The following is a 27,897-nucleotide window of genomic DNA, read 5'->3' as shown; positions in this document are numbered from 1 at the left end:
AGAAGACACAGAAATCTAGCCGTTGTGACTCAACGGCTAGGCCTGGACCGATCAGGCTATGGCCTGATCAGTCCAGGAACTCCCTGATCGGTCTGTGGACCGATCAGGCCCTAGGCTGATCGGTCCCCAGACCGATCCCAACTCTCACAGAGAGTTGGTTTAGGGCCCTGATCGGTCTGTGGACCGATCAGGCCATAGGTGGATCGGTCCACAGACCGATCCCTCCTATTCCTTCTCCCAATCTGTTTGGTTACTGATCGGTCACCAGACCGATCAGATGACCAATCAGTGTATCACTGGATCGGTCAGCAGACCGATCCAGATACCCATAGTATCACTGGATCGGTCAGCAGACCGATCCAATTTCCCAGCCTTAAACCCTAAAGCCTTCCTGATCTAGAGAACGAGCTACCGAGCCCTCTCTGACCTAGTCCGGAGAACGAGCTACCGAGCCCTCTCCGACTTCCACGTCCGGTCCAGAGAACGAGCTACCGAGCCCTCTCTGACCTAGTCCGGAGAACGAGCTACCGAGCCCTCTCTGACTTCCACGACCGGTCCAGAGAACGAGCTACCGAGCCCTCTCTGACCTAGTCCGGAGAACGAGCTACCGAGCCCAGAACGAGCTACCGAGCCCTCTCCGACTTCCATGTCCGGTCCAGAGAACGAGCTACCGAGCCCTCTCTGACCTAGTCCAGAGAACGGGCCCTCTCTGACCCAGTCCAGAGAACGAGCTACCGAGCCCTCTCCGACCTCCCATGCCAAACTCCTATACTTGGACTTTTCCCCGTGCCCAGCTCCCTGCTTGGACTTTTCCGTGCCAAGCTCCCTGCTTGGACTTTTCCGTGCCAAGTCTCCATACTTGGACTTTTCCCGTGCCAAGCTCCCTGCTTGGACTTTTCCGTGCCAAGTCTCCATATTTGGACTTTTCCCGAATCAGGTCAACTCAAGTCGGGTCAACCAGGTCAACCTTGATCAAAGGTTGCACCCACAATCCCCCAAGTTTCTATTCTTGTCAAACATCAAAATATAACTTCTCCATTCTTGTCAAACATCAAAATATACCTTGAGTCAGGTCAACTCGAGTCGGGTCACCCAGGTCAACCTTGACCTAAGGTTGCACCAACAACTACTTCTTCACCCTCCTCGATAATTTCTGGTGCTTTAGCACCACCAAATTCGTCCTTTTGGCTACTAAGATGTGATCTTTTCTCCTCTTCTGGCTCATCGAATCCACATCCATCCGAATCAATACTCACCTCTTGAAAATTGACGTCCTTCCCCTTTATGTCCGAGTCGACCCAACTAGGGCTTTTTTGAATCGTCCATTGACACCGCCTCAAACGTCTCCTCATCGTGGCCATTCCCATCAAAGGAGTCTCTTTTACGACGCTCGTGCGAATCTAACACAAAGTAGTCGAGCACGATGACTCTGTCTCTAGAGCCGTGCTCCTGCGAGGGTTTCCAATCATCCTCATAAGTGTCGAGGCCCATTAGAATCTCCTAGTCACGAAATTTGAGATAACCTTCCATGGTAGGCGCAACGCTCAAGTGCAGAAAGACGAGGAGGCAAAGAGGGAGAAGATCGAGAGAGGAGAACGAGAGCAACATGGTGTTGTACTGATTTTCTGATAACAGTAATTGATAAGGGTGGAGGGTAAAATGGTAAAATGGAAAATAAACTCAGCAAAAATATGTTGTTTAGATAATTTCAAAATCAAGTACTAAAATGAGGAAAATACAAAACCACTTGCACGTTTTGGTAAATTATCATAGTTTTTATTTTAAAAATTATCTATATTTAATTATCTAAAAATTCATTTTAAAAGTCAAATTCTAGTATTTTAATTAAAACAGCAGAATATTAGTATATAAAATAATAAAGATGCACTTTATAGTTCAGCATATTAATATAATGTGATAGATTTGGTAATAATAAAAAACTTGATATATTCGAATTGCAGGATCTGTTTTGGCGATTATTCATTTTCGGATTTTCCTTTGTCCATAGGATATTACCATATAATGTATTGGTGAGTATATATATATATATTTAATACTTTAGCGATATGTACTAATGATTAAATGCGAACTGTTATTTAATTCCGCCGTATCAACCTATTTTAAGAATTATTCATTATTAAATGGCTAATTTGAATATTTGTCATCACCCACCCGTGAAAGAGGACCTACTGTGGACACATAATCACCTGCCTCTTCCTCTTCCCCTTCGTCTTCCCCATAACTGCCCTTTCAATTAATTCATCTCATCGTCGCTTTCCCAAAATCCTTCGCCAATCTTCTCTCCGTTTCGAAGGCTTGCGGGCGACTGAGTGCGACTGCGAGAGCGAAGCGAGCAGGTTGGAGGAGAAGGCGTCGGCTTCCGTCGGGTTATGGGATTAGGGCGATGGCGGAGGAGAAACCGCTGGTAGAGATCTCCAAAGGTCTGAACGGCCTTGAAAAGATCGTTCTCAGGCAGGTCCGTGGCAGTTCGACAGAGGTCTGATCGTTCTCTCTCTGGATCTCATCATTTTCTAAGCTGTTAAGTTCAATTTTTTATGTTTGTTGATGATTGTAATGCGAAGATCGTCGACTGCGCATTATTATGTTGGGATTCATCTGGTTAGGGGTTTTGGATGCGATTTGCCTCTTCCGAGGATCGTTGTCCGTTGCTGTTTGCATCATTAGCGTGTCATTAGCGTTCGGATGAGGAGGTTTTAGTGGACTTCAAATTCATGGCATTTTGTTTTTCCAAATATTTTCAATTATCTTGATTGAATCGAGTAGATGAGTAGATATGGTTTGACTAGAAGTGCACAAGTATCTTGTTTGCTTTGAATTTTATTTTTCATGTTACTGAACAAAAAAGGAAAAAAAATCATGGCAGATTTTACAATTTGTGGTGAAAAAAATACTATTGCCTTCAATATATTATATTGGTAATAGATAGATGCTCTCTTTATAAAGGTGAAAACATGACGATAATGGTTGTTAACATAAACAGAAAAGATAGTAGATCATATTCTATCATGGCAAATTCAAAATATATTGAAGGCATATCGTGAAATTATCCGAGATGAATTCGGATCAAATCAGTTCAACCAGGTAGGTGGTTCAGAATGAAACCTATAAGAGTCTAAGAGTAATATCCTTCCCTCAATAATAAAGTTGGGAAATACGTTCAGGATGTAACACAAGTTTGATCATAACAACATGATAATTGCAAAAGTTGGCTTGGGAAATTTGGCATGCAAAACTTGAATTTATTTCAAACTATCTACTTTAAGTTGATTAGTTATTGCATTCCATTCATTTTTTTTCTCTAGTACTTCATGAGTAACACTCGTTATTTGATGGTGATATTAATTGAAATTGGATACGCTGAATAGTGTCTTATGTGCAACATGCCATCTTAGTGATGCAGGAGAGAATCCAAAATTGAGGTTTTTTAAGTAGTTATCCGTTAATTTTTTATATTTAATTTTGTCCTAAATCTTAGGAAGAGTCTTGATAGTTAATTTATTCTAAATCTTATGGAATAAGTCTAGTTGGTTATTTTTCTGTTTAGATTTTTTTGAGGGTTTTGAGAGCTATATAAACCTATGCTTAGATGATGTTTGGGGACAAGTTATTTTGATATTGAATCAATTGGTTTCGCTTAAGTCGCGTTACGACTACATCTCTTTTGTTCTTTATTTCCCGCTCTTATTTTCTCAAAAAGGTTTTTTTTTAAAACCTATATTGAGCTACTTCTTATTTCGTTATTTCTCTCTGGTTTCTTCTTAATTCCTCTATAACTTTACGCCCTAGAATAATCTATATTCTGCTCAGCGTCAGTTGATATCAAAGCTCATTAAGATCCAATGGAGGGTCGTCGTGGACGTGGTCATGATCGTGAAAGGCAGATTCCGGTTGAGGAAGCCTCACATTGTGGTCGTAGCACCCAAGACGAGATTCAGTATCTACAGAGACAAGTCACAAAGTTATCTCAACGTCTAGCGACATGAGAACGTAAATATCGTAAGTTCCTTTATTCTCCTTTTGAAAAATCTCTAATTTCCAATCGAGAAGAGTTGTCCAAGCACAAGTTTGGTTTCGAGAAATACGGGTTCAACTACCCCACCACCTATAACTTCGAGAGAATACCAACTCCTAATGCCTCTACGCCCCCCCTTCCTCTTACGCTGGTGGAGACAACCATGAGGATGCGGACCTCGACAACATTGAGTACGACCAGTCCTACTCTCTCGATCGTCCAATGGCAAGAGGCAGTGAAGACGTTGACAAGATCGAAGCACTAGGCGAACCAATATTTGATGATGAAGTTGATGAGGTACTTTATGGTGATGACTATGAGATTTTGGTATTAGTTGAGGATGCAGTTTGTGCCGTATCGGAAGACAATGCGAAGAAAAGGGAGGCTATGGATGTTGAAGACATTATTTTGAACTTGAGGACGAGTTCTTTTCAACCTAGGGCGTCTGATGCATCCAGTGACACAATCATTTCGTACCATCCAACATGGCTATGCTCCCCTTAGAGTTGTTACGAGAAGAAAATAAAGCTACCAACTTTCCTTTTGAATCTAGAAGGACGATCGAGACTACTTACAAGGAAGATGAGTTCGTGGTCTTTTAACGTGGTTGCACTCTATTCGGAGTCTGGACGAGATGGAATCCCTTCAGACTTGGTAACTAATAACTCTACACTATTTTCTATGTTCAGATTTTTGAATAAGATGAAGCACGAAGACATGGTCAATACTTTGCTTCCTTACAAAAGCGATAAAATAGACCTAGACTTGGATCTACCAGATGAAGTGCAACAACTCCTATCCGACTTTGCTAATTTCATGGCTAAAGACCTTCCTTCGGGACTTTCCTCTAGGAGAGACATTTAACACCAGATTGACCTCGTTCTGGGGTCAAGCTTACCTAACCGGTCGACATACCGTGTTAGCCCTAAGGATGTTGAAAAACTACAACGATAAGTTGTGGAGCTATTGAGACAAGGTTATACTCGTGAGAGTATGAGCCCTTGTGCTGTCCCTTCCCCACTCGTGCCAAAGAAAGATGATTCGTGGTGCATGTGTATTGATAGTAGAGTCATTACCACATTCACGTTGAAGCATCAATTCAGGAGTTAATTGTGTTGTAAATGCTCTAAGCTGTCATTCTTCCCTGCTTACTATCATGAGCATTAAGGTTGTTAGCTTTGGATCTTTCTTAGATATACAACACATTATCAGTGAATTGCATAACGAAGGACATTTTGACCGAGATAAGACATTAGCCCTCATCTCTTTCGATTTCTATTGGACCAAGCTAACCAGTGATGTAGCTCATTTCATGGACCGTTGCTTTGTTTGTCAGCAATCTAAGGGAACTCTCACCAATGCAGACTCTTTTCTAGTTGTGGTGGACCGATTTTCCAAGATGGTTCACTTTGTGGTATGCAAAAAAACCATGGATGTTGTTTGGATTATCACTCTCTTCTTTAAAGAGATTGTGTGTTTACACGGTATTTCTCAAACTATTACTTCGGATCGTGATACTAAATTTGTCAGTCAATTTTGGAAGACTTTATGGGAAAAGCTAGGGACAAAGCTAAACTTCAACGGCGCCTATTACCCTCAGACAGATGGTCAGACTGAAGTAGTCTGAAGCAATGGAATCTGAGATGTCCTCAAGTAGAATTCGCATACAATAGATCAAAGAACAGGACCACTGGTTTGAGTCCTTTCGAAGTTGTTTATGGACGAAACCCATCTGGGGTACTAGATTTAGTCCCTATTTCGCGTCCTGGATAAACTAACCCCGAGGTTGAGGAGATGGCTAAACATTTTTGAGTTATTCATGAGCAGGTTAAGCAAGCTATTCAAGGAAGCAACACCGAATACAAGATCAGGGCAGATCGACATTGACATCAAGTTCTTTTTGACATTGGTGATATGGTTTGGGCTGTATTAACTCGTGATCGTTTCCTTGGTGAATAAAACAAGCTCAAAGATCGAAAGATTGGACCTTGCGAGATACTAGAAAAGATTAATGGCAATGTCTGTTGCGACTTCCTAACCATTTAAAAACTTCTGATGTTTTTAATGTAAAACACCTGCTCTGGAGCTGAATACACCCACCCTAAACTCGAGGACGAGTTCTCTTCAACTTCAGGCGACTGACGCAGGAGAGAATCCAAAATTGGGGTTTTTTTTGAAGTAGTTATCCGTTAATTAAGTTTAGTTTATTTTTATATTTAATTTTGTCCTAAATCTTAGGAACCAAATCTTGATAGTTAATTTATCCTAAATCTTATGGAATAAGTCTAGTTGGTTATTTTTTTGTTTAGATTTTTTTGAGGGTTTTGAGAGCTATATAAACTTATGCTTAGATGATGTTTGGGGACAAGTTATTTTGATATTGAATCAATTAGTTTCGCTTAAGCCTCGTTACGACTACATCTCTTTTGTTCTTTATTTCCCGCTCTTATTTTCTCAAGAAGGTTTTTTTTAAAACCTATCTTGAGCTACTTCTTATTTTGTTATTTCTCTCTTGTTTCTTCTTAATCTCTCAGTAACTTCACGTCCCAGAATAATCTGTATTCTGCTCGGCGTCACTTAGCTATATAAGTGCAATAAAATATGTGAAAACTAATTGATTCCCACAAATAACACAGTCATGCTCTTGATTTGCTTCTTTGATTTGCTAGTTACAAGATGCAGGAGGAAATAGCCAAGTGATTTACCCAATACCTCAATGATTTGCTGGTCTACTGTGCACAATTATTGACCATTCTCATACAAGAGGACAGGCTCATTGAAACTACCACTTATGCTTATTGTACTTTGATCCATAGTGGGCAAAATTGGCCAGTATCGATATTAGATCATCTGAGTTGGATTGGTATTGACAATGACCTATTTGATTTCATGCCAATAGTGTTTTTTTTGAGAAATCTGTACCTTTCAAAGAATTGAGAGAAGTAAAATAAATAAATAAATAAAAATAGAGATTAAAAAAATTTTAGCTAGAAATTAGTTAGATCTCATTGGAATATTATTTTAAATCTATTGGAATTTCACCAAGTTGGGAGTGAGAATGAAGGAAATCAAGTAAAAATTTTATCAATTGGGAAGACTTCAAAAATCTTGACCGATCTAGCCTTTCCTTTATTCTAGGTTGATTCTTTAGAGAACTCAGAAGGGAAGAAGAAAAACTCTTCATCTCCATCTTAAATTATTCAGCCTTGGCTGAATTCAAGATTCATCACGAGATCAAGATCACTCATTCACTTTGCTATCACTCATTAGACTTGATGCTTCATTCATCTTTCTCTTTCTGCCGGTTGATTGAGCAATGTTATTGTGGATCAAGAGAGAATGTAATAGTCTTTTTTGATCAATAACAATAAAAAATTCTCTTCAATTTAAAATCAATTTAAATACAAGTAGATAACCAACTAAACCCTATGATATTGAATATTAAATAATAATATTTCTATTAAAATGTATATCAACAATCAAGTGTTATCGAGTAATTTATACTAGAAATATTATTTTTTAATCATGTGTTATCAATTTATATCTTTTTATTATTGATATCAACAATCAAGTGTTATCAAATTTATATCTTTTTTTATTATTTATTAATTATATAGCAATAAGATGACAATATAGTATGTAATATTACTGATAATTGGATATATATATATTTCCGCTGATCCTACTAATCTAATGCCACCAATGCTTCATATTTTATAAACATCCTATCCCAATTCTAATACTGATTTTTGCAACTATGCTTTAATCTAAAAAAAGGCAGCTTGATGCATCAAGCTCCCGCCAATACGAGGTCCTCGGAAAGGGTCTATTGTACACAACTTACCTTGCTTTGCAAGAGGTTGCTTCCGAGACTCGAACATGTAGGTCATATGACAACAATATCACCGTTGCGTCAAGGCTCCTCTTTTACAACTATGCTTTAATTTACTTGAATTTTTTCATATTATTATTTATTAGGGAAGATTTTTCATTGATTCATGTAGGGATTATCCCAAAATGATTTCACCTAGATAAGAAGAATTCAAGAAATAACTAAGAAGCAACTTGAAGGCAAGAAGTTCTTGCACAAAGATGCATAGTGAAAAGAAATGACCTAGAATGGGTATCAAATATTTGTACTTAATGAAATTGTCCATGTTAGGAGAGTCAAAAGTTGTTGAATTGTAGATCATTTTCCTCCACCGCAGAGAGCTGGTTTGAAGATTGCAACAAACTCTTCATTTCTTTTGAATTATAATATGAAAACTTTAGAAGGCTTGATTTTTTAATGAAAACTTTGCAGTAATTATAAACTAAATCTATTGAAGGAGGTTCTTAACTTATTACACTTTTTCATGAAGGCATTTCCACTAAGTATAACAGTCTGCTACTGTCTATGTGCAGGTATATTTATATGGAGGTCATGTGACATCTTGGAAAAATGACCATGGTGAAGAGTTGCTTTTCCTCAGCAGTAAGGTACCCTAGTTGTTTGTGATTTCTAATCTGATTTTGATAATAAAATCATCATAAGTATATGATGATCAGTAGTAAGTTGCCCTGGTTGTTTGTGGCTTCTAATCTGATTTTGATAATTAAATTTGTCATAAGTTCACTGTGAATTGCCTTAATATGTACCACATTGGTGAAAATTGATTATCTTTAGCATGCTGTCTTAGATCAATGCGGTAAAATTTGGTGTGACCACCCTGTATATAGGTATTCTGTTTCAACATATTTCAAATACAACCTCTTTTGCGTGTGTTCCACAAAACATGATTATATTGTTGAATTTACTAAATATTGTTTTTATTACTGTTTCCACTGTAGTTATTCTCCTTGAATAGACATTTTGCTGATATTAAACTGTTATGTTTAATATGTACACTTCTGTAATGAAACCATTTGTCAAAGATGGTGACATAGTGAATTGCTTATTATTTGCACTGTTTCTGAATATTTGGTGCTTAAGGAGCAGGGTCTATTTCCATATCATTTCTCTGTTTTTTCTGGAAAATATTGTGGGTGATTTTTAAAAATTTATTTCACTATTGATATTGCCAAAAATTGAGCAGCCTCAACTTCAAGGAACAAATGGGAGCGAGGTTTGGAAATATCAAATCTAGGAAAGAGAGACCGCCTTTCTCATATGCTCTTCCTCCCTATTTAGAACATTCGCTTGGTCCCATGGCCCATCCTCTCGGAAGGATTGATCCCATGACCTATCCTCTCGGAAGGATTCAGTTACTCTGGCACCCCCACCTAGTTCGCGACATGATCCTATCTTTTGAGGACATTCTATCCCTATTCCCTTAGTATTAGAGACATTCTTTCTCGGCGATATGATACAACAAATTCTTACTTAGCTCGGAGTGGGTTAGGCTTACCAAAGGTAGGGATTACCATGAGGGCTGATATCTAATAGGGGGCTATCCCTTAATAGGCTTTACTTATGGTGGCCAGGCCCTAATCTATTGAGAGCCCTTTGGGCCAAGACCTCCAAAGACCTCATTAGCTGAGATCTTCTGAGGCCTTTGGGCTGAGATTCCTTTGGGTCGAGACCTTTCATATGCTCCAGGTTATCTATGCCCCTTGACATTCTTGGCCTACTACCCATGCCTTGCTCTCGGGATCACTAGTCTACCCTCTTTGATCGAGTCGACGAGTGATAGTTGAGCGAGACTCTAGTCAAATCGCGTTTAGGCGGGAGTTCTCCAGATAACTGTCTTTTTCTTTCCATCATGTTGTCCGTTATTACCAAATTTGCCGTCGATCACCTCTGTGACCTTAAGCCCATTAGATGGTTAGGGAACCATGCCCAAGTCGGTAATCATGCATGGTCGTTTAACAATAAACCCTATTATTGCTTTCTAGGATCATCACTCAGCAGACAGTGTCCTTTCTTTTCTTCTGAGGTATATGACCATGAGTTGGCTACCTTATGCGCACCATTTCATTCTCGCTTCTTGCTTCCCTCCCTTCTCACCGCCGCCTCCATCAACTGTAAGTTATCTTCCTTCCTTTTATCTTTAATAGCAATGTGCGACTAATATTGGCGTGTCTTATAGATGCTTCTGGTTGAGTGAGAATTCTACCGATAGAGCTATTGGTCAGGATTGTGAAGTCGGTTTCTCTAGGTCGATGCATCTGCATTCGACCTCCTTAAGGAAATGACTGACATAATATACAAACTCTTACACTGATCCTTCTTGGCTTCCTCGGAAGTGGCCAAGTATACTCAGACATTTGTCGGTGTTGATGCAATATTCCCTAGGTCAAGGTTGACCTGGTTGACTAAGCTTGAGTTGGCTCAAGCTTGAGTCTTGATGTTTGGGTTTCAATGTTTGACAATACATTAAGACAATACATGGAGACTGACAGGTCGTGGAGATTGCAGGTGCAATCGTCCGTGTTGGAAGTCCTGGTGAGTGAAGCCAGGCAGATGAAAATCTTAGTGAGTGAAGCTAGGTGCAAGTCCCGGTGAGTGAAGCCGGGCAGTTGAGAAGTCCTAGTGAGTGAAGCTAGGTGAAAGTCCCGATGAGTAAAGTCGGGCAATTGGGAAAGTCCTGGTGAGTGAAGCCAGGCAGGTAGAAGTCCTGGTGAGTGAAGCCAGGCAAGTGAAAGTCCTGGTGAGTGAAGCCAGGCAGGGGAAAGTCCCGGTGAGTGAAGCCGGGTAATAAAAAGACCTGGTGAGTGAAGCTAGGCACGAGGAAATCCAGATGGGTTAAGGGTGACCGAACATCTGGTAGAAGGAAGTCCAAGTGGGTCATGGAGGACCGGACACTTGGCACGAGATGATAAGTCCAAGTGGGTCAAGGTTGGCCGAACACTTGGCACAAGGAGAATGTCTAGATGGGTCAAAAGTTGGTCGAACTCTTAGCGGTCGTAAGTCCCATAGGGAGTTGACATGGAACTAGGAAGTTCGGACGTAGTGAGCTTCCGAAGGCCATAACTTTTGACTCGGATATCGGAATGAGGTGATCTCGGATGCGAAACGAAGCTAATTTCAAGCTCTATCCAGTTTTCTGCTTTCCAATCGATTGGCCAATCGATTGGGGGGTTCATTTGTATTTTTGTTTCTTTCTTTCTCATTGTTGTATTGTGAGGTTGTAAGGCTTCTCCGCCTTCGGTAGTTACCGAGAAGGAGTGTTTTCATAGTGGAGGGTGCGTGAGTGTGTGGATCCTTGGATTAGTCACCTCTTGTTGAGGTGGATACCAAGTAAATCCTAGAGTTAGCGTTGTGTGTTTGTTTCTTTGTATTTTTCGCTGCATATCTTTGAAGAAATAAGCAATGACAAACACGAGATTACGCCAAGCTATTCACCCCCTCTAACTCCATTTTCGGTCCCAACAAGTGGTATCAGAACGAGATCGCTCTTCACCGGAATCATCGTTGGAAGGGGCAAAAAGCTAGAGGGTGAAGAGGTTGGAGCAATTCTACAAGTCGAAGACTTTATCAAAAAGGCTCAACTTCAAGATGTAATTCCGAGATGGACTCGGATTCGACACAAGGGTGCCTCCACCATATGTATCCACGAGTTTCAATTCTTGGAAATCAAGAATTGAAAATTTTCTTATGATGGAGATAAAGCAATGGTTTACTCTAATGGAAGGTGTCACGTTCTGCAAGTGTACGGAAATGTCGCAAGTAATATAAAAGATTATCGTATCCACAGGGACTGGAATAAGCACTAGAAATATCTCAAAGCGAATTAGCTAAACAACTAATCAATTGGTTTCAAATGCTAAGGATGAAAAACAAATCTAAAATGAAAGATTAACAAACAAGAGTTTGGGGTTTGAGTTATGATAAAGGGAGGTTCTAGGGGTTTTGGTTTCTTTGTAAGATCTCTTGAATGTATATGGTTTACCAATTCTTATTTCTTAATTGTCTAATATTTGTAGAAGGTTGCCGGTTCTCTCTTGCAATAGATAACCGACTTAGGACTGAAAAATGTACCTAAATGTGATCAATTAGATATGAACCTACGTTGTCCTTACACAGGATTGCACCTATTATTATGCTTCCCTCGGATATCAACATAGAAGTTCATAGCTTCTTAACCCATAAAGATACAAGGATTGAATCATAAAATCTATCCTACCCTCTTGAATATTCTCATTTCCCCTTCAAGGTTATCCCTCAAACGTCCTTACACGGGCTTGCACCTGTCACGTGGATCCCTCGGAAATCGAGTGAGAGTTAATCTCTACAAAGTCTATAAGATATCCAAACAATCAATCAAGTATGAGAATTAAGCCCTAATCATAATTAATCATTCAAGATCCAATCGATACAAACTAGGCAACATCATAGAAACAAAGAAATGACAAATCCACAAGAGTTTACATTAATTTATCTCACAAATACTCCCTCCATCCTAGAACAAAAAGATCTACTCCATAAAACGAAGAAAGAAAATCAAAGATAAGAAGATTACAAGCATTTCTTCAATCCCAATTCAAGAAGAGGAGAGAAAGAAAACTTATCTACAATATAGCTCCATCTTCGGATCCAATCCTCGCTCCCGGAGTCGAATTCGCCAAGATCTCCCTTTAGACCACCCAAAAATCCTCCCAAGAATGGGAGGAATCCACCAAACCTTCCTTTCTCCCAAAGGGGAGAAGATCCCCTTTCAAATCTTCAAAGAGGCTTTAAATAGAGGGGGGCTTTCGGGCGCCACACGGCCCTGAGGCATGGCCGTGTGAGGTTCAAACGGCCAGAGCCTTTCCCCTCTCTGCCTTCCATATACGGCCGTGTGGTGTACACGGCCGTGGACAACTCCTATCAAGACCTCCAAGCACGGCCGTGTAGATCCACACGGCCTGGACTGCCCCAGCTTCTGGAAACCTTGCACGACCGTGTGGTGCACACGACCAGAACACTTTTAAGCGCTGGGAACCTGCACGGTCGTGTGATGCACACGGCCAGGGCCTTCTTGGTCTCTGGAAACCTTACACGGCCATGTAGATCCACACGACCATGTAAGGATTGAACTCTAATTTGCTTCAAGACTTGGCACGGCCGTGTGAGGTTCACACGGCCAGGACAAGTTCCTTGGCTGTTTCTCCTGGTTGACCACACGGCCAGAGCACTCCACCCAGGCAGGGCCGTGTGTGGCACACGACCAAGTGCTTTCTCCAATGCTTAGCTCATAAGTTTGTCCAAGAATGTAGAATCTTCACCAAATTCGACTCCTGTGTACAAAAAATGCACAAAAAACAGATCTCCGAACAAAAAGAGTAAATATGCTAAAAGAAAAGCTGGAAGTATAAAAATGCATAGCTCAAGCAAGCTCAAAGTATGAAAATGTACGTCAAAACATACATAAAAGTATATAAAATCTACGCACATCAGAAGGCTTCGAAGCTCCAAAGAATTCGAAAGGCAAAATTCTCAAGAGGAGTAAGTGGAGTCAAGAACAAATCCAAAGGTGTGAGGCTAATGACAAAGTGACCAAACTTTTGGTCAATCTATTGCCGAGCAACATCTTAGAGAAAATTGGAGAATTTGAAGATGCCAAAGAGCTATGGAGCAAATTGGCAAAACTTCATGAAGAACCCTCCACTGTACCAATCCAAGAAAAATCAAATGAGGGTGATTCATTGAATCAAGACTAAAAAGAAGAAGAAGAGGACTCCGAGGTTGAGAGGTGCTCAACACCGGAGGAAGAAGAAGAAAGTCCATTCTCAATAGAGCACGAAGGTAAAGACAAAGGAGTTTACTCCTTATTTCATGTGCATGACGATTCGGAAGTTGAGAGATGTTCAACATCCAAGGATGAAGAGGAAGAAGCCTCCACCTCTAGGATTGAGGGGGAGCGTGGATCATTATTGCCGGATCAAGAAGAAGCCTCTACATCCGGATCAAAAGGAGAAGATGCCATCCCTACACATGAAGGTATAAATGTTTCAATTAAGAATAAAAATCATATTATATGTTTTGAGTATAGGGAACATGGGCACTACAAGAGCAAGTGCCCCAAATTGGCCAAGAAGAAGGGTCAAGTGGCACTAAAGGGCAAGGTGAAGCCCAAGGAGACCGTCCCCACAACAAAGAAGAGCAAGAAGCACATTATGTGCTTCTCTTGCAATCAAAAAGGACATTACCGGAGCCAATGTCCTAAGAGGAAGAAAGCGGTCAAAGCTAAAGGAGGAAGCATGGATCAAGGGGGAGCCTCCAAGGTAAAACGAAAGGTATCATTTATTGAGCCTATCCCCTTAAATAATGGTAAAAAGCATGCTAATTCTTATTTTTATCATTTTAATGCTATTTACTATAAAAATAGGAAGCATGATAGCATTAATGAAAAACATGTAGCTCTTCATGCTAAAACTACCACACCTTGGTCTAGGAAGGTAGATAAAAATTTAGACAAGAATTCTAAAGATTTTAGTTACAAGCCTAAAAATAAAAATGCTCAAGGATTAAATGAAAAACTAAAAACTAAGGATTTAATGAGAGAAAATCAAGTCTTGAGGTCAAGACTTGATAAATTAGAAAAGACCCTAAAAGGGATGGAAAATATCCTAAAAGGGCAAAATGAGCAAAATCTAGGTTTAGGACAACAAGGGTCATCCAAGGGTAATAGAGGTTTGGGATACAAACCTAAAATAAAAAAGGATGTGCTTTCTTACCATAGGGTTTCATATAGCTATGGAACTAACCCTAGGCCTAGTGGTCAAGTCAAAAATACAAGGAAAGTTATCCCTAAGAGTATTTTTGCAACAAATGTGACTAAGACTTCTAAGAAGTCTAAGAAAGTCACTAAGAAGGTCACAAGGGAAGAAATCCCTAGAGTTGACCTAGAAAAGGTGACCAAGGCTTCTAAGAAGCCAAACAAGGTCACTAGGAAGGTGTCTAGAGAAGTTATCCCTAGTGAGTACCTAGAGCATCCAAGGAGCGCCAATAGATTTTGGGTTCCTAGGAGCATTTTCTCTACCCCTTAGATGAGTTAGAGAGTGTCAACTCAAATTGGGAGGGTTGTTAACCCAACTTTGATGAAGTTGACAATCGGAGAGCATTTTCAAAGTTATTATCAACCTTTGAAAATGAAGTGGAGTTTCATTTACTCTTTGGAAGAGTAAATGTGCCATAATTTGAAAGTTCAATTTTAAATTATATAGGCACAATTGGGAAAATCATAAAGAACTACCAAGTTGAGATTTTGGTATGTTCTTAAGGAGTAAGGGCAAAAATTTAGAACTTGATCTCGATGATTAGTCCTTGAAGGAGAAAATTGTGCCAAAATTTGAGAAATATGCTTAATTTGAATTGACACAAATTAAGAAAAGCAAAAGAAATGTTAAAATTAGACTTTGGCATTCTCTTGGGAAATAGTGGGCAATCTAGGGTTTAAATTTGTTAAAGTTAGCTAAGGTTAAAGATACTTAGATAGGTAATCTAGGTATTGTATGTGTGCTAATTTGTCATGTCTTGTTTGCCCATCATATGTCATGACATCATATTTATTTATTTGTTTTTGCATTCATGTTTTATTATGAAAAATACAAAAATACCATGTCATGTCATACATACATCATGTAGTTATAGGAAATTTTCTTTTGAAAATTATTTATCTTTGATGTATGCCATAACATTTTCATGCATAAGTTTATTTCTTGCAATTAAGGACTAATGACATTCACTAACAGGTAACATCCTGGGTGGATGTTCATAGTTTCAAAAATGCCTAGGTAGATATGCATGATCCCTAGTTTAGGGCAAAATCAAGATTTTACATCTCACCAAAGAACTATAAGGTGACTTGTATGTGGTTTCGTACACATTAAATACAAGTGAGATGTTAGGATGATGAACAAAACTCAAGATGTTGGTTTAGTGCATTCTTTTGAGTTTTAAGTTCATCAAAACACATAGTTATGTGTTTTCCAATCATTGGGAAAACTAATGTACAAGTCATGTGCATTAAGCCCAAGGAACATGGTTGGATATTGGTTTTGAAAATGATTTTAAAATACTTTTAGAAAACCTTGGTGAAGGCTATCTTTTGATAGTAATCATCATTGAATAGTTAGGCACAAACTTAGAAGAAAACACTAAAGTTTTTACAAGTTTTCATGTTTTTCTGTGTCAATTTTTGAAAATATGAAATATTTTCTTAGAAAACTATTTTTCCATGATAATATATGCCCTAAATAATGTCTATAACGATTTTCATGATTTTTAGAATTTTGTAGAATTTTCTAGGGGTTTCTGAAGTTGACTGAAATGAACTTTCAGCAACTTCAGACCTTCAATCGATCGCTTGATCGATTGAAGGGTCTCAATCGATCGGGCGATCGATTGAGGGTGTGTTTCTCGCAAGCAGAAGCTTGCTGGATCGATCCACCGATCGATCCACATGGTTTGAATCGATTCATTGATCGATTAAATCACTGATTTCAACTGGGAAAGCTTGTTTTCAGTGATTTAAACCATTTGTGGTCTAGGCAATCATTCTTAACCCCTTGGAACACATTTGCATTCATTTAGGGGGAGTTTTTATGATGAAAACTAGGATGGATTGGTTGAGGAAGACTAAGTAGAGGTTTAGGTTGAAGTTTGGTTTCAATATTGAATTTTTGAACCTCAAAACTTCTAAATTTGGGTTTCCTAAAGATTTAGGAGTTCCAAGTCATTGTTGGTGCAATAACAGAAGTTACGGTCATGTCTTTAGGGGGAGTTACTCTTTAAGGACATGAAAATTTATTTTTCATATACATTGGAAGGTGGTTAACCTTCTTTCGCGAAAATGCTTAAGGTTGGGCATATGAATACAATGGAGAGTGGATATCTTCATTATTCAAGTGGTATATGTTCAAGGATGAGCATTTGATGAAAATAAAGGGTATGAGACCTTTATTTGAATCGTGTGTGAACATACCTAAGTGGTATATGCTCAAGGATGAGCATTAAGAATAATGAAGGGTATGAGACCTTCGTTATTGAGTTGTGAACAACGTTGGGTAACTCTTGAGGGGGAGAGTTTTTTATGTATGCCAATAGGGGGAGAATGTGTGGTTAAGTTAGGCCTTCATTACCTAAAGAGGAAGTTTGTGCCCTCTAGGAAAGGGGAAGAATGAAGGGAACCCTCATTCATACATTGGCATGAGATTAGCCTAACTTAAAGGTATTGTCAAACATCAAAAAGGGGGAGATTGTTGGTGCAATATTCCGTAGGTCAAGGTTGACCTGGTTGACTAAGCTTGAGTTGGCTCAAACTTGAGTCTTGATGTTTGAGTTTCAATGTTTGACAATACATTGAGACAATACATGAAGACTGACAGGTCGTGGAGATTGCAGGTGCAATCGTCCGTGTTGGAAGTCCTGGTGAGTGAAGCCAGGCAGATGAAAATCCTAGTGAGTGAAGCTAGGTGCAAGTCCCGGTGAGTGAAGTCGGGTAGTTGAGAAGTCCTAATGAGTGAAGCTAGGTGAAAGTCCCGATGAGTAAAGTCGGGCAGTTGGGAAAGTCCGGGTGAGTGAAGCCGGGAAATGAAAAGACCTAGTGAGTGAAGCTAGGTACGAGGAAATCCAGATGGGTCAAGGGTGACCGGACATCTGGTAGAAGGAAGTCCAAGTGGGTCAAGGTTGGCCGAACACTTGGCACAAGGAGAATGTCTAGATGGGTCAAAAGTTGGTCGAACTCTTAGCGGTCGTAAGTCCAATAGGGAGTTGACATGGAACTAGGAAATTCGGATGTAGTGAGCTTCCGAAGGCCATAACTTTTGACTCGGATATCGGAATGAGGTGATCTCAGATGCGAAACGAAGCTAATTTCAAGCTCTATCCAGTTTTCTGCTTTCCAATCGATTGGCCAATCGATTGGGGGGTTCAATCGATTGGTCAATCGATTGGGCGACACGATTTTGTGCAGAAATGGGCTGAATCGATTGGGTAATCGATTGAAACTTTCCCAATCGATTGGTCAATCGATTGGGAGAGTTTTTGAGCGAACAGTGAGCTTCTGAATCGATTGAAGCGCTGGAAATCGCTCGAGAAGTCTTGAATCGATCGGGTAATCGATTCAGGGCGATTCCAAGAGCACAGAGGCGCTCTGGATCGATCAACCGATCAATCCAAAGCCTCCCCAATCGATTGGGAGCAATCTAATCGATTGGGATTCGACCGTTGGCGCGGATAAAGCCGTTGGCGAGCGTTTTTCTGCGCACTTCTTCATCTCTTCTCTACAGGCGATCACAACAAACCTCCACGGCGATCTTTTCTTCCTCGCCGCCAGTTCTTGAATGTTCTTGGAGGCTCATCCAAGTCAAGAGGCGAGTTGCAACAAGAAGAAGAAGAAGCTAGGGTTTTCATTGTTATCTTGTAAGATTCATTTATATTTTTGCTTCTTTCTTTCTCATTGTTGTATTGTGAGGTTGTAAGACTTCTCCGCCTTCGGTAGTTACCGAGAAGGAGTGTTTTCATAGTGGAGGGTGCGTGAGTGTGTGACTCCTTGGATTAGTCACCTCTTGTTGAGGTGGATACCAAGTAAATCCTAAGTTAGCGTTGTGTGTTTGTTTCTTTGTATTTTCTGCTGCATATCTTTGAAGAAACAAGCAACGACGAGCACGAGATTGCGCCGAGCTATTCACCCCCCTCTAGCTCCATTTTCGGTCCCAACATTCGGGACTTGGCTTGGCTAAGATAGGCAATGTGGCCAAGTACTTTGTTTTGGAAAGCTTGCTCACATCAATCATCCCCGTTACAACGGGCAGCCGTTCTGATAATTTTAAAGAAAGGTATGCTTCAGTCTACCGGCCTTCTAATAATTTTAAACAAATGTATGCTTCAGTTTACTGTGCGAGATATGAAACTTACCAAAGTTGTTATATGCTCTCCTAGCCTTTGTACTTCCCGGATGTTTTAAGGAGACTGTATCTGCTTGAGGATTCTTTGAATTTGCCTTACTTTTGTTACAACATAGCCCAAGAACTTCCCACACTTGACCCGAAAGTGCATTTAGCTAGGTTTAATTTAGGGTCATACTTTCGGGTTGTAGTGAATGTTTCTTCCATGTCTTGTATTAGGGAATCAACTTGAGCCGACTTCACTAAGATGTCATCCACATATACTTCTATATTTTGTCTTATCTACTTGTTGAAAAACTTGTCCATCAACCTTTGACAGGTTGCGCCTGTATTCTTTCGTCCGAAATGCATCATAGGTTCCCTCCGAGGCAAGGACAAATCCAGGAATTAGACATGGACTGGGCTGGATAAATACAAAGGTTTGAGTGTGAAAGGGGTGGGTTATCAAAATAAAATGAACAAAAATTGAAGGAACAAATTAATTCTCCTTAATGTTAAATATGTTAAATTATAAGCTATAAAATACCTATGTAATTTGTTTTGGGATTGCATTAGAGTCCAGGACAATCCTATCTTAGCTTACTCTTTGATTACATAGGTAATATACAATTTATTGACATTGTTATAAGTTCTTTATCATATTTTGACGTATTTATTAAATATATATGATTAATTCGACTAATTAAATCCATCTTAATTATTTTTTTTATATTCTCTTCTGAGTTGAGTTAAGATAATTAATATTTTTACCTATATTTCATGTTTATTAGAAAATTATTTTTGATAAATTTAATTGAGATTGTAATATATGATTATCTCAAAAGATTAATTGATTTATATAATAACAAAATACAATTACAAAAAAGAAATATAAATCTTTTCCAATAACGAAAGTATTTTAAATTTAAAAATATATATAATAATTACATAAGATACTTTGCAATATGCAACAAAAATAAAAATAATAATGCAAGAATAATTAATGCAAGATCTTTCATTTTTTTTAGTAATCCAGGTATTCAGCTATTCGAATTGACTAATCTTGGAGGTGACCGGTCCGACCCCATAAAAGTTTCCCATCGACCACCAGGGAATGCAAAATCTTTCAAGATCTCATGCATAATTGGCGCATGGGTAATGAACGCTAGTTTTTTTGGGCAAGTGATTTAATGATGCATGATTTTTTTAGGTTGGGTTGGAGCCAAGTGTAGGCCCAATGTAGATCCGTCTCTACTTGGAGGTGATGAAGCTAACTTTGTCCTAGTTGACCTAGAAGGCACTAAGGGTTGGCCTTTTGAGTATAGCATTATTTATAGAAAGGACCACCGCCGTAAAAGGAGTTGTTCATGTTCGTTGGACGGGTTCCTCTCTCTAAGAAAGGGACAAATGGATCTAACGCATGGGCTTGTCCTTATGTCTCATGAAGCAGAAGAGGGATGTTGCCACTGGTCGTAGCTCTTTCGGATTTGACCGCATTCGATTGAAAGCCTCCTTGAAGAGGAGGTTTACGGAGCTACAACGTCCACAAATATACGTGTCGCCTCATAATTGACCACCGTGGGACTACCAATGCGTACTTGGGGCGATGAGATACCTTCCATGTCTTGAATCCCAGGATCGGCGTTTTCACGGGTTCCTATTGGGTGTTGACTCCAAAACTCTCCATCCAATGACATGCGCGCACCACAATCTCTTTGAATCTTCATCAATGGTTCCTCTCAAGATGATATTTATGACACCCCTATTAGGAAGGTTATCCTGATTTCTTGTCCCATCCCGATGAACCAAGGAGGGAGTGTCTTGTCGAGTTTGAGTCCTTTCTCTGCCTCGTCTAGCAGGTTGGGCATTAGGCCCCTTAGACCTGGCTTCTTGACGAACGACTTCCTTGTGAGTCATGAGTGGTTAGATACGTGAGCTATTTCGAACCATCCGCCTTGTTTCCTCGCCCAGTTAGTGACACCCTCGTGTAATGTGCCCATATTCTCGGTGATATGAGCAGAAAGGCCGAGAGGAGGTGCATTATGGATCCCCGGTGAGACTAATGGATTTTCATAGCAACTTATGGTCCTCGAAAATTTGCATGACTTATTCTTTGGACACTTTCAGAGAGGGTGCATCACGCGAAGTGTCAGGGTTGTTTAGCTTTGATGGTTGGTTAAGATACTCCTTTTCAATCCTACTTGTCTCCCATCTTAGTGACCTCAGCTTGCTTGCTCCTTCTGACTTCTTCCACGTTAATGTACCTTTTTGTCTGCCCCAAGAGATCATCATAGTCGGCCAGGGATTTCCTTATTAGGGGTCTGAAGAAATCTCCATCACGCAATCCCTAGGAGAATGCGCTAATAAGGATATCAATCATGGCAGATGACACCTCCAAGGCGGCTTGCATGAAACGATGAATATGCTCCCTCAAGGTCTTGTTCTTGTTGCTTGAAACTGAACTGATACCTCTTGCTACTAGCAAAATGTTGTTGAAAGGCGATATTGAAGTCTTTGACTGAATAAATAACTCCCGACTTCAACCGATTGAACCACCTTTGAATAGGTCCAATCATGCAAATTCAACACTTCATTTGTATATTGGTGGAGGGCCGCATTTTTGAACGACACAAGTGGTCCTCCAAGTTTGTGGAACCATCATATTCATTGATTTGTAAAGGTTGAAAATTTTTTGATAGTTCATCAGCTAACATGTTGGCCGAGAAAGGGATATTCTTGAGTGTTGGGTCTGCCTCCCCCTGCCTCCACCCAAGACTCCGACTACTCCTACGAAGTTCGAATCTTGTAGCCGTTCTCCCTCCCTTCTCTGTTCGTCTCTTGCATATCTACGGATGATAGTATTTGCTAGGAATGCTTTTCCAAGACCTCTTCCACTATTGCTAAGACTATATGGCCTATCTTCTCCGCCCTAAGCAGGAGCTTGACTGCTTTAGGGCCGGCAAGATGTTGTCGCTCGCTAGACAAAATCTCTGAATTTTCACGATTACCTCTCCCCGAATTCCCCATCTCAATGCCTCAGCCCACTGTTCCCATAGACAACATCAATTGACGTTGCCAAAAAATTGAGCAACCTCAACTTTAAGGAACACGTGGGAGCGGGGTTTGGAAATATCAAATCTAGGAGAGAGAGACCTGTTTCTTGTATGCCCTTCCTCCCTATTTAGAACATTCGCTCGATCCCATCCTCGGAAGGATTCAGTTTTCTTGGGCATGCCCACCTAGTTCACGACATGATCCTATCCTTTGAGGATATGCTATCCCTATTCCCCTGGTATCAGAGACATTCTCTCGGCGATATGGTACGGTAAATTCTTACTTAGCTCAAAGCGGGATTAGCTTCTCAAAGGTAGGGATAACCACGTGAGCTGATATCTAATAGGAGGTCATCCCCTAATAGCAGCAAAAGGTGAAGCCCCTCCAGGACGACCTCACACACTCTGGAAGGGGGTGTGGTCATCCCCTAAAACCTTTACATAAGGTGGTCAGACCCTCATCTACCTTTGGGTCAAGAACTCTCGAAATCTCACAAGACGAGACCTTTCGAGGCCAGTGGGCTAAGATCCCTTTGGGCCGATACTTATCATATGCTCCGAGTTATCTATGCCCCTTGACGTTCCTGGCATGCTGCCCATGCCCTGCTCTCGAGATCAACTATGATTATGCAAGTCACATAACTCTATTTCCCTTCATTTCCATGGGTGGAAATGGAGGGTTGAAGGAAGAGATTGGGAAAATTTTCCCTAGCTGCTTCTACAATTGCTTTGGATACGAAAGTAGCATGCAGACAATTTGATTGGAAATCTCAATAAAAATATTACACTTTTTTTTTAAAAAAAGAACACTTAATTAATCATTTATATGTTTTAAACTATTGATTTTACAATTTAAAGTTTCCCTCCCTTTTTTACTTCCGATCAATTACAAGCTAGGAAAAACTTTCCCTATCTTTGTTTCCTTTCAATTTTTCCTTACCCTTTTCTCTCCCTTGCTATTTACTTGACCTCTAGGAATAAGTTTTGCTAATTATTTTTTAACAGTATCATAGTAATCACTTACTAAAGAAAACAATAGGATCTATTTTCATTTCTACATGTAAGAATGGTTTTTATTTGCTTAACTACAGTGCTGCAAACAATGTTTCGTACTGAGATACCATTGCAGGTATTTGGTTGCTTTGTCCATCTGTTATTGCCTCCTTTATTAGGTTTTTTAATGCTACAATCAGTTGTACATCATTAGTCCTATTGCCTTTGTCAATTTCCTTTGGGTGAACATCAGAATCTAGTGTCATCTAATATATGCATGCATGTAGCATAGTTTTCATTTTCATTATGTCATGTACATTTCTCTGTTTTTCCCAGGCCATATTCAAGCCTCCAAAACCTATACGAGGGGGTATCCCAATCTGCTTTCCACAAGTATGACAAATTTGTTGTTCATTTTTTTCTCATTGATTAATTGATATACCACTTAATGCAAGTAAATTGCAGTTTGGAGGCCATGGAAATCTTGACCAACATGGGTTTGCAAGGAATAGAGTTTGGAGTATCGACACTGACCCTCCTCCCTTTCCTACAGCGAGTGCCAATAAAGCTTTTGTTGATTTAATACTTAAGCCAAGCGAAGAAGATCTAAAAATCTGGCCACATAGGTAACCAGTCAATAAACGCCAATCTTTTATCGGTTTGAGCTGTAAGAATATATGTTCTTTCTTGGATAACTCTAAAGTTGTAAGCTTGATTTACAGAGCTACAATATTTCTGTTGCAGCTTTGAATTTCGTCTAAGGATTACTCTTGGTCCTGGCGGAGATCTTATGCTGACATCACGCATTCGAAATACCGACACTAAACCATTTTCGTTTACATTTGCCTACCATACCTATTTTTCTGTTTCAGATATTAGGTATGTGATTCACTTCTGGAAATCACTTAGCTCTGTTAGAATTTATTTCTCTGATTGCTAACTAAATAAGCAAAGAGAGTTATCCTATGCTATTCTCATTCCTAAACACAAAGTTCGCTTAATGTTCATGGTCAAGTTTCCTAACTATGTACCGATATAACAAGATAGTACATTCTAAGTTGCTCACTCGGATTACTCTTTGACACTATTAGGCTGTATTTCAGGGTTTAAGGAAATGTGACTAGGGAAATACTGCCATTTGTGTTGTTCCTAGTTGTTTTCATGGCAGAAAATGGCCAAAACGAAAGGAACATAATGGGAACTAACTGGCTTCTTATAGGCGTCATCAATGAAGTAGTCATTCTAAGTTTCTCACTTGGTCCTTCATAATGGATCAAGGCGAAAACATCAGTAATTGTTATTCCTACTGCAGAAGCAGTGCAAGGAAATGTGACTAGGGAAAGGCTTCATAGGCTTTTTTTGCCTACATTTCCTCAGGCGAAAATGGCAAAGATGAAGGAATGTGCTGTGGAATTGTTCCACTGGCACTGGCCATACTACCCATGATTTTAACTAGATCCTCATTTTTTTTAATTGTAAAAGGTAATGAGTTTTTTCAAAATATATTTTTAAACAATTAATTCAAAAAAAATTTAAACATTCATCTTCCCTTTCTTCCCTTCTAAGGAATCATAAACAAGGAAAAGTCACTTCAATACTTGTTCATTGAGTATATATAATTTCTCGACTGCAAATTATGTTCCAGTGAAGTACGAGTTGAAGGACTGGAGACCCTCGACTATCTTGACAACTTAAAAGAGAAGGAGCGTTTTACCGAGCAAGGAGACGCGATCACTTTCGAATCAGAAGTAAGAACATAAACAGTGGGCATGGCTTGGTTCATTTGTAAATGTTTTGATTCCAAAAGGCTCTCCAACAGGTTGACAAGATATATCTGAGTACACCAACCAAGATTGCAATTCTGGACCATGAAAAGAAACGGACTTTTGTGCTACGGAAAGATGGGCTTCCAGATGCAGGCAAGTTTCAGTGTCATTCTACGGTTTCAGTTGTACCAACGGATATCTACTGCTTGTCTTGATAATATTAGATCTGTTCCTTGTCAGTGGTATGGAATCCTTGGGAAAAGAAGGCCAAGTCCATGGTGGATTTTGGAGACGATGAATACAAGCATATGCTCTGTGTGGAAGCTGCAGCTGTGGAGAAAGCCATCACGCTGAAGTCTGGAGAGGAATGGAAAGGGAGGCTGGAGTTGTCAGCTGTTCCATCGAGCTATCGTAGCGGGCAACTGGATCCTCAAAGGGTGCTCCAAGGATGAAACTTCTGCATGCTCATCAAGGTAATCTCGTATTTCTCGATTCACATAGCTCGCCAAATGATTATTGCCAACTCTTCTAAATTAATAACCTCATGGTTGCAAACTATTCTCTCCCAACAATCTAGTCCTATCCTGTCACATCCAACCCCACAAGTTTCTTATGCAATTCTCCTTTGTTATGGCAAGAGCTATTATTTTCTCTCCCAAACACTCTTACATCTTGTGAGGCAAATTAATGTAGTTATAGCGTGGAGTAACCTCTTTTCCTTGATACCCACTTATCTCATCAACTCTCTCTACTCTTTTCATTTCCGCCAAATGAAACACAGGAAAAGAGCCTCTTGCAGATCCTCTTTTCATTTCCGCCAAATAAAACAGAAAAGGACCTCTGGTAGAGGCCAACATAGGCAAGGCCATCCCTCTTAAACTCATACTAAAGATTTATAAATTGTTTAAAAAAATATTTACTATTTCTTTAATATCTTACTCGAAGTGGAGAGACTCGGTGCAATAGTTTCATGTGATCTGGTGATCACTGGTTTAAGTCACGGAAATAACCTTTAACAATAGACAAGGAAAAGTTGTATACAATAGATCTTTTCTCGGGATCCTACATTAACAGGAGTTTTGTGCATTTTCGTGTATTGGGTTGACTTTTTTTTTAATAATTGGCCCTAAGGAAAATTCCCTTTAAGTTAGAATCGTTCGTCCACTCTCAGGGAAAAATTTCTACCTTATTATCAAACACTGCTAAAACTTATTTTTCATTCTAATTTACAAATTTAACGTTTGCAACTCATTTTATCAGGCACAGACCTCAATCTCTGCAATATTTGTGGATTGCAGGATCTCTTTTCTCATTCCAGGCTGAGCTTTGTTACTCTGTTTTCTTTTCTCAATTTTCTGTAGCTTCCATGGATACTGTTAAAGACCTATTCTGAAGCACAGAACAGAATACTCAAAAGCCAATTATACTTGTTTTTATTGGCTTTTGTTCATCATAAACATTAAGATTTCGAGAGACTTGTATTCTATTTGACTCGTGTCGTGATATTATATTTATTAGCAATTAATTTCGTGGACCTATGTTTATTCTACTGCATTCATTATTTTTATTCTTATTGGCTAATAAAGCGACCATGCAGGCCTTTATTTATAACTCAAGCATTACTAATCAGGTTGCCACTCAGTTGAAACGGCATTCTCTTATGACCTTAATGCCCAATGGTATATGCTTTGTGAGCGTTGGCCTTCTTCAGCTACAAACAATGCTCGTACTCCGTAACAAGCACCATGTTGATTGGCCGCAAGAGCATATATAATATATAATGGGAGGTTTATAGCATGTGATTCAATTTTTGAATATAAATTTTTCTGATACCACTAAATTGTCACGCCTCGGAGGAGTATCTGTCCGAAGAAATTTCAACAGCATCTCCCTTATATGACGGACAATCTAAAACTTTCTACAATCACCATATACCTCAGCCACATGCGACTGAAATAATAACAATAATAAATAGACAACAACACAGACAACCACGCAGTTTATATAAATTTCAGCCTCTGGCTGACACAACCATGCAGTTTAATAATAATCAAACTGAACAGTAGTACGATGACTCGAAAACAATCCTACTCAATTACACTCATAAAGCTCAAAATCGATATCCTACTCCACTACACTCGTAAAGCTCAAATCCGACGATAAAATCAACTTACTTCTTCTGCCATCTAGGCAGACATGTAGTAAAAGTAAATCCAAATAAAAGTCTTCCATAAGTAAAACAATCCATACAAGATCCAAAGTATCCAAAACATAACAAGTTCAAAACATAGTCTAGTAAAGAAGAAGAAAAAACCAAAAGATCAATAAGTCCTCGTAGTCTGCAGGAGACTAACAACTAGAACTCTCTCCTGACAGCATCAACCTGAAAATAATAACGGAGGCGGGGGTGAGTCCAACGCTCAGCGGGTAACAACTGATATACATAGTAAGGAAGTAACATCTAGCACTAATCATGCGTACAGTCTCCTGACGTAATAAAGGTAAATGCAATCTGAAATGAACAGGAGAATACTGTACTAACCAGGACCTAGTACAAGGATAAACAGTCCGAGAGGTATAGAAATCCTGTATGCATGTCAAGCATGGGCATCCAACCAATATGCAGCAAATAAATGCAGCAAACACAATCACAAGAAATAAATGCATCAATGTGTATGATGCCAATGCAGTCATGGTCACCCCTGACGCCAGTCAGCCATCTCACACCCAATAGTGGGACTGAGTGGGTAGGGTTGTGACAACCGTGCACTCTGCATCATTACTCCTGATAAGTGACCGAGTGTACGGGATGCTGTCGGAGTATACACATACTCCTACCCCAAATCATAAATGGGGGAGCGCAATGCTCTCATCTCCCGGTACACGATGACGAGGAGGGGTCTCGACGTGCTACCACGCTGCAATCACACTACCCATGAGCGGACCAACGGAGCACCGAACGAGCAAACTGACGTGCTACTACGCTGCGTCACGCTACCCATGAGCGTCAACAACGGAGCACCGAACAGTGATGAAACTGGCGATGTGCTCGACAATAATGGAGCAATCTATCACACAACATGCAATCATGCGAATGGTGCATGACACTAAGCATGGTAATATACTGAACCAATCTATATACATATATGATGTGCACCATAGTCAATAAATCATATCAAGGGTACACAGATCAGATAAGGTATCACACATAGGTTCTGAACATGGTGAAGTATGGTTAAATCACTACCCCTAAGCATGTATA

The 27,897-nt window shown here is 39.7% G+C and overlaps 1 protein-coding gene across 3 annotated transcripts; it reads left to right on the top strand.

The window, feature by feature from the left end:
* The first annotated feature begins 2,181 nt into the window (after positions 1-2,181).
* Positions 2,182-26,184, top strand: LOC122052032 (putative glucose-6-phosphate 1-epimerase). Of its 3 annotated transcripts, none has more exons than XM_042613412.1 (9): positions 2,184-2,497; positions 8,438-8,512; positions 23,206-23,262; positions 23,335-23,495; positions 23,614-23,748; positions 24,515-24,617; positions 24,689-24,788; positions 24,876-25,108; positions 25,934-26,184. In XM_042613412.1, the coding sequence occupies exons 1-8, from the start codon at positions 2,405-2,407 to the stop codon at positions 25,085-25,087; spliced, it is 936 nt and encodes a 311-aa protein (XP_042469346.1). In that variant the 5' UTR covers positions 2,184-2,404; the 3' UTR covers positions 25,088-25,108; positions 25,934-26,184. The 3 variants fall into 3 exon arrangements, with proteins under 3 accessions (XP_042469347.1, XP_042469346.1, XP_042469345.1); XM_042613411.1 differs by having other exon boundaries at positions 25,896-26,184; XM_042613413.1 differs by lacking the exon at positions 23,614-23,748 and having other exon boundaries at positions 2,182-2,497; positions 25,896-26,184.
* Positions 26,185-27,897: the final 1,713 nt, after the last annotated feature.

The sequence above is a fragment of the Zingiber officinale genome, chromosome 3A, assembly GCF_018446385.1.
Source record: "Zingiber officinale cultivar Zhangliang chromosome 3A, Zo_v1.1, whole genome shotgun sequence".
Lineage (NCBI taxonomy): Eukaryota > Viridiplantae > Streptophyta > Magnoliopsida > Zingiberales > Zingiberaceae > Zingiber > Zingiber officinale.
Note: the sequence above shows the minus strand (reverse complement) of the source record. Positions and strands in the feature narration are given on the sequence as shown.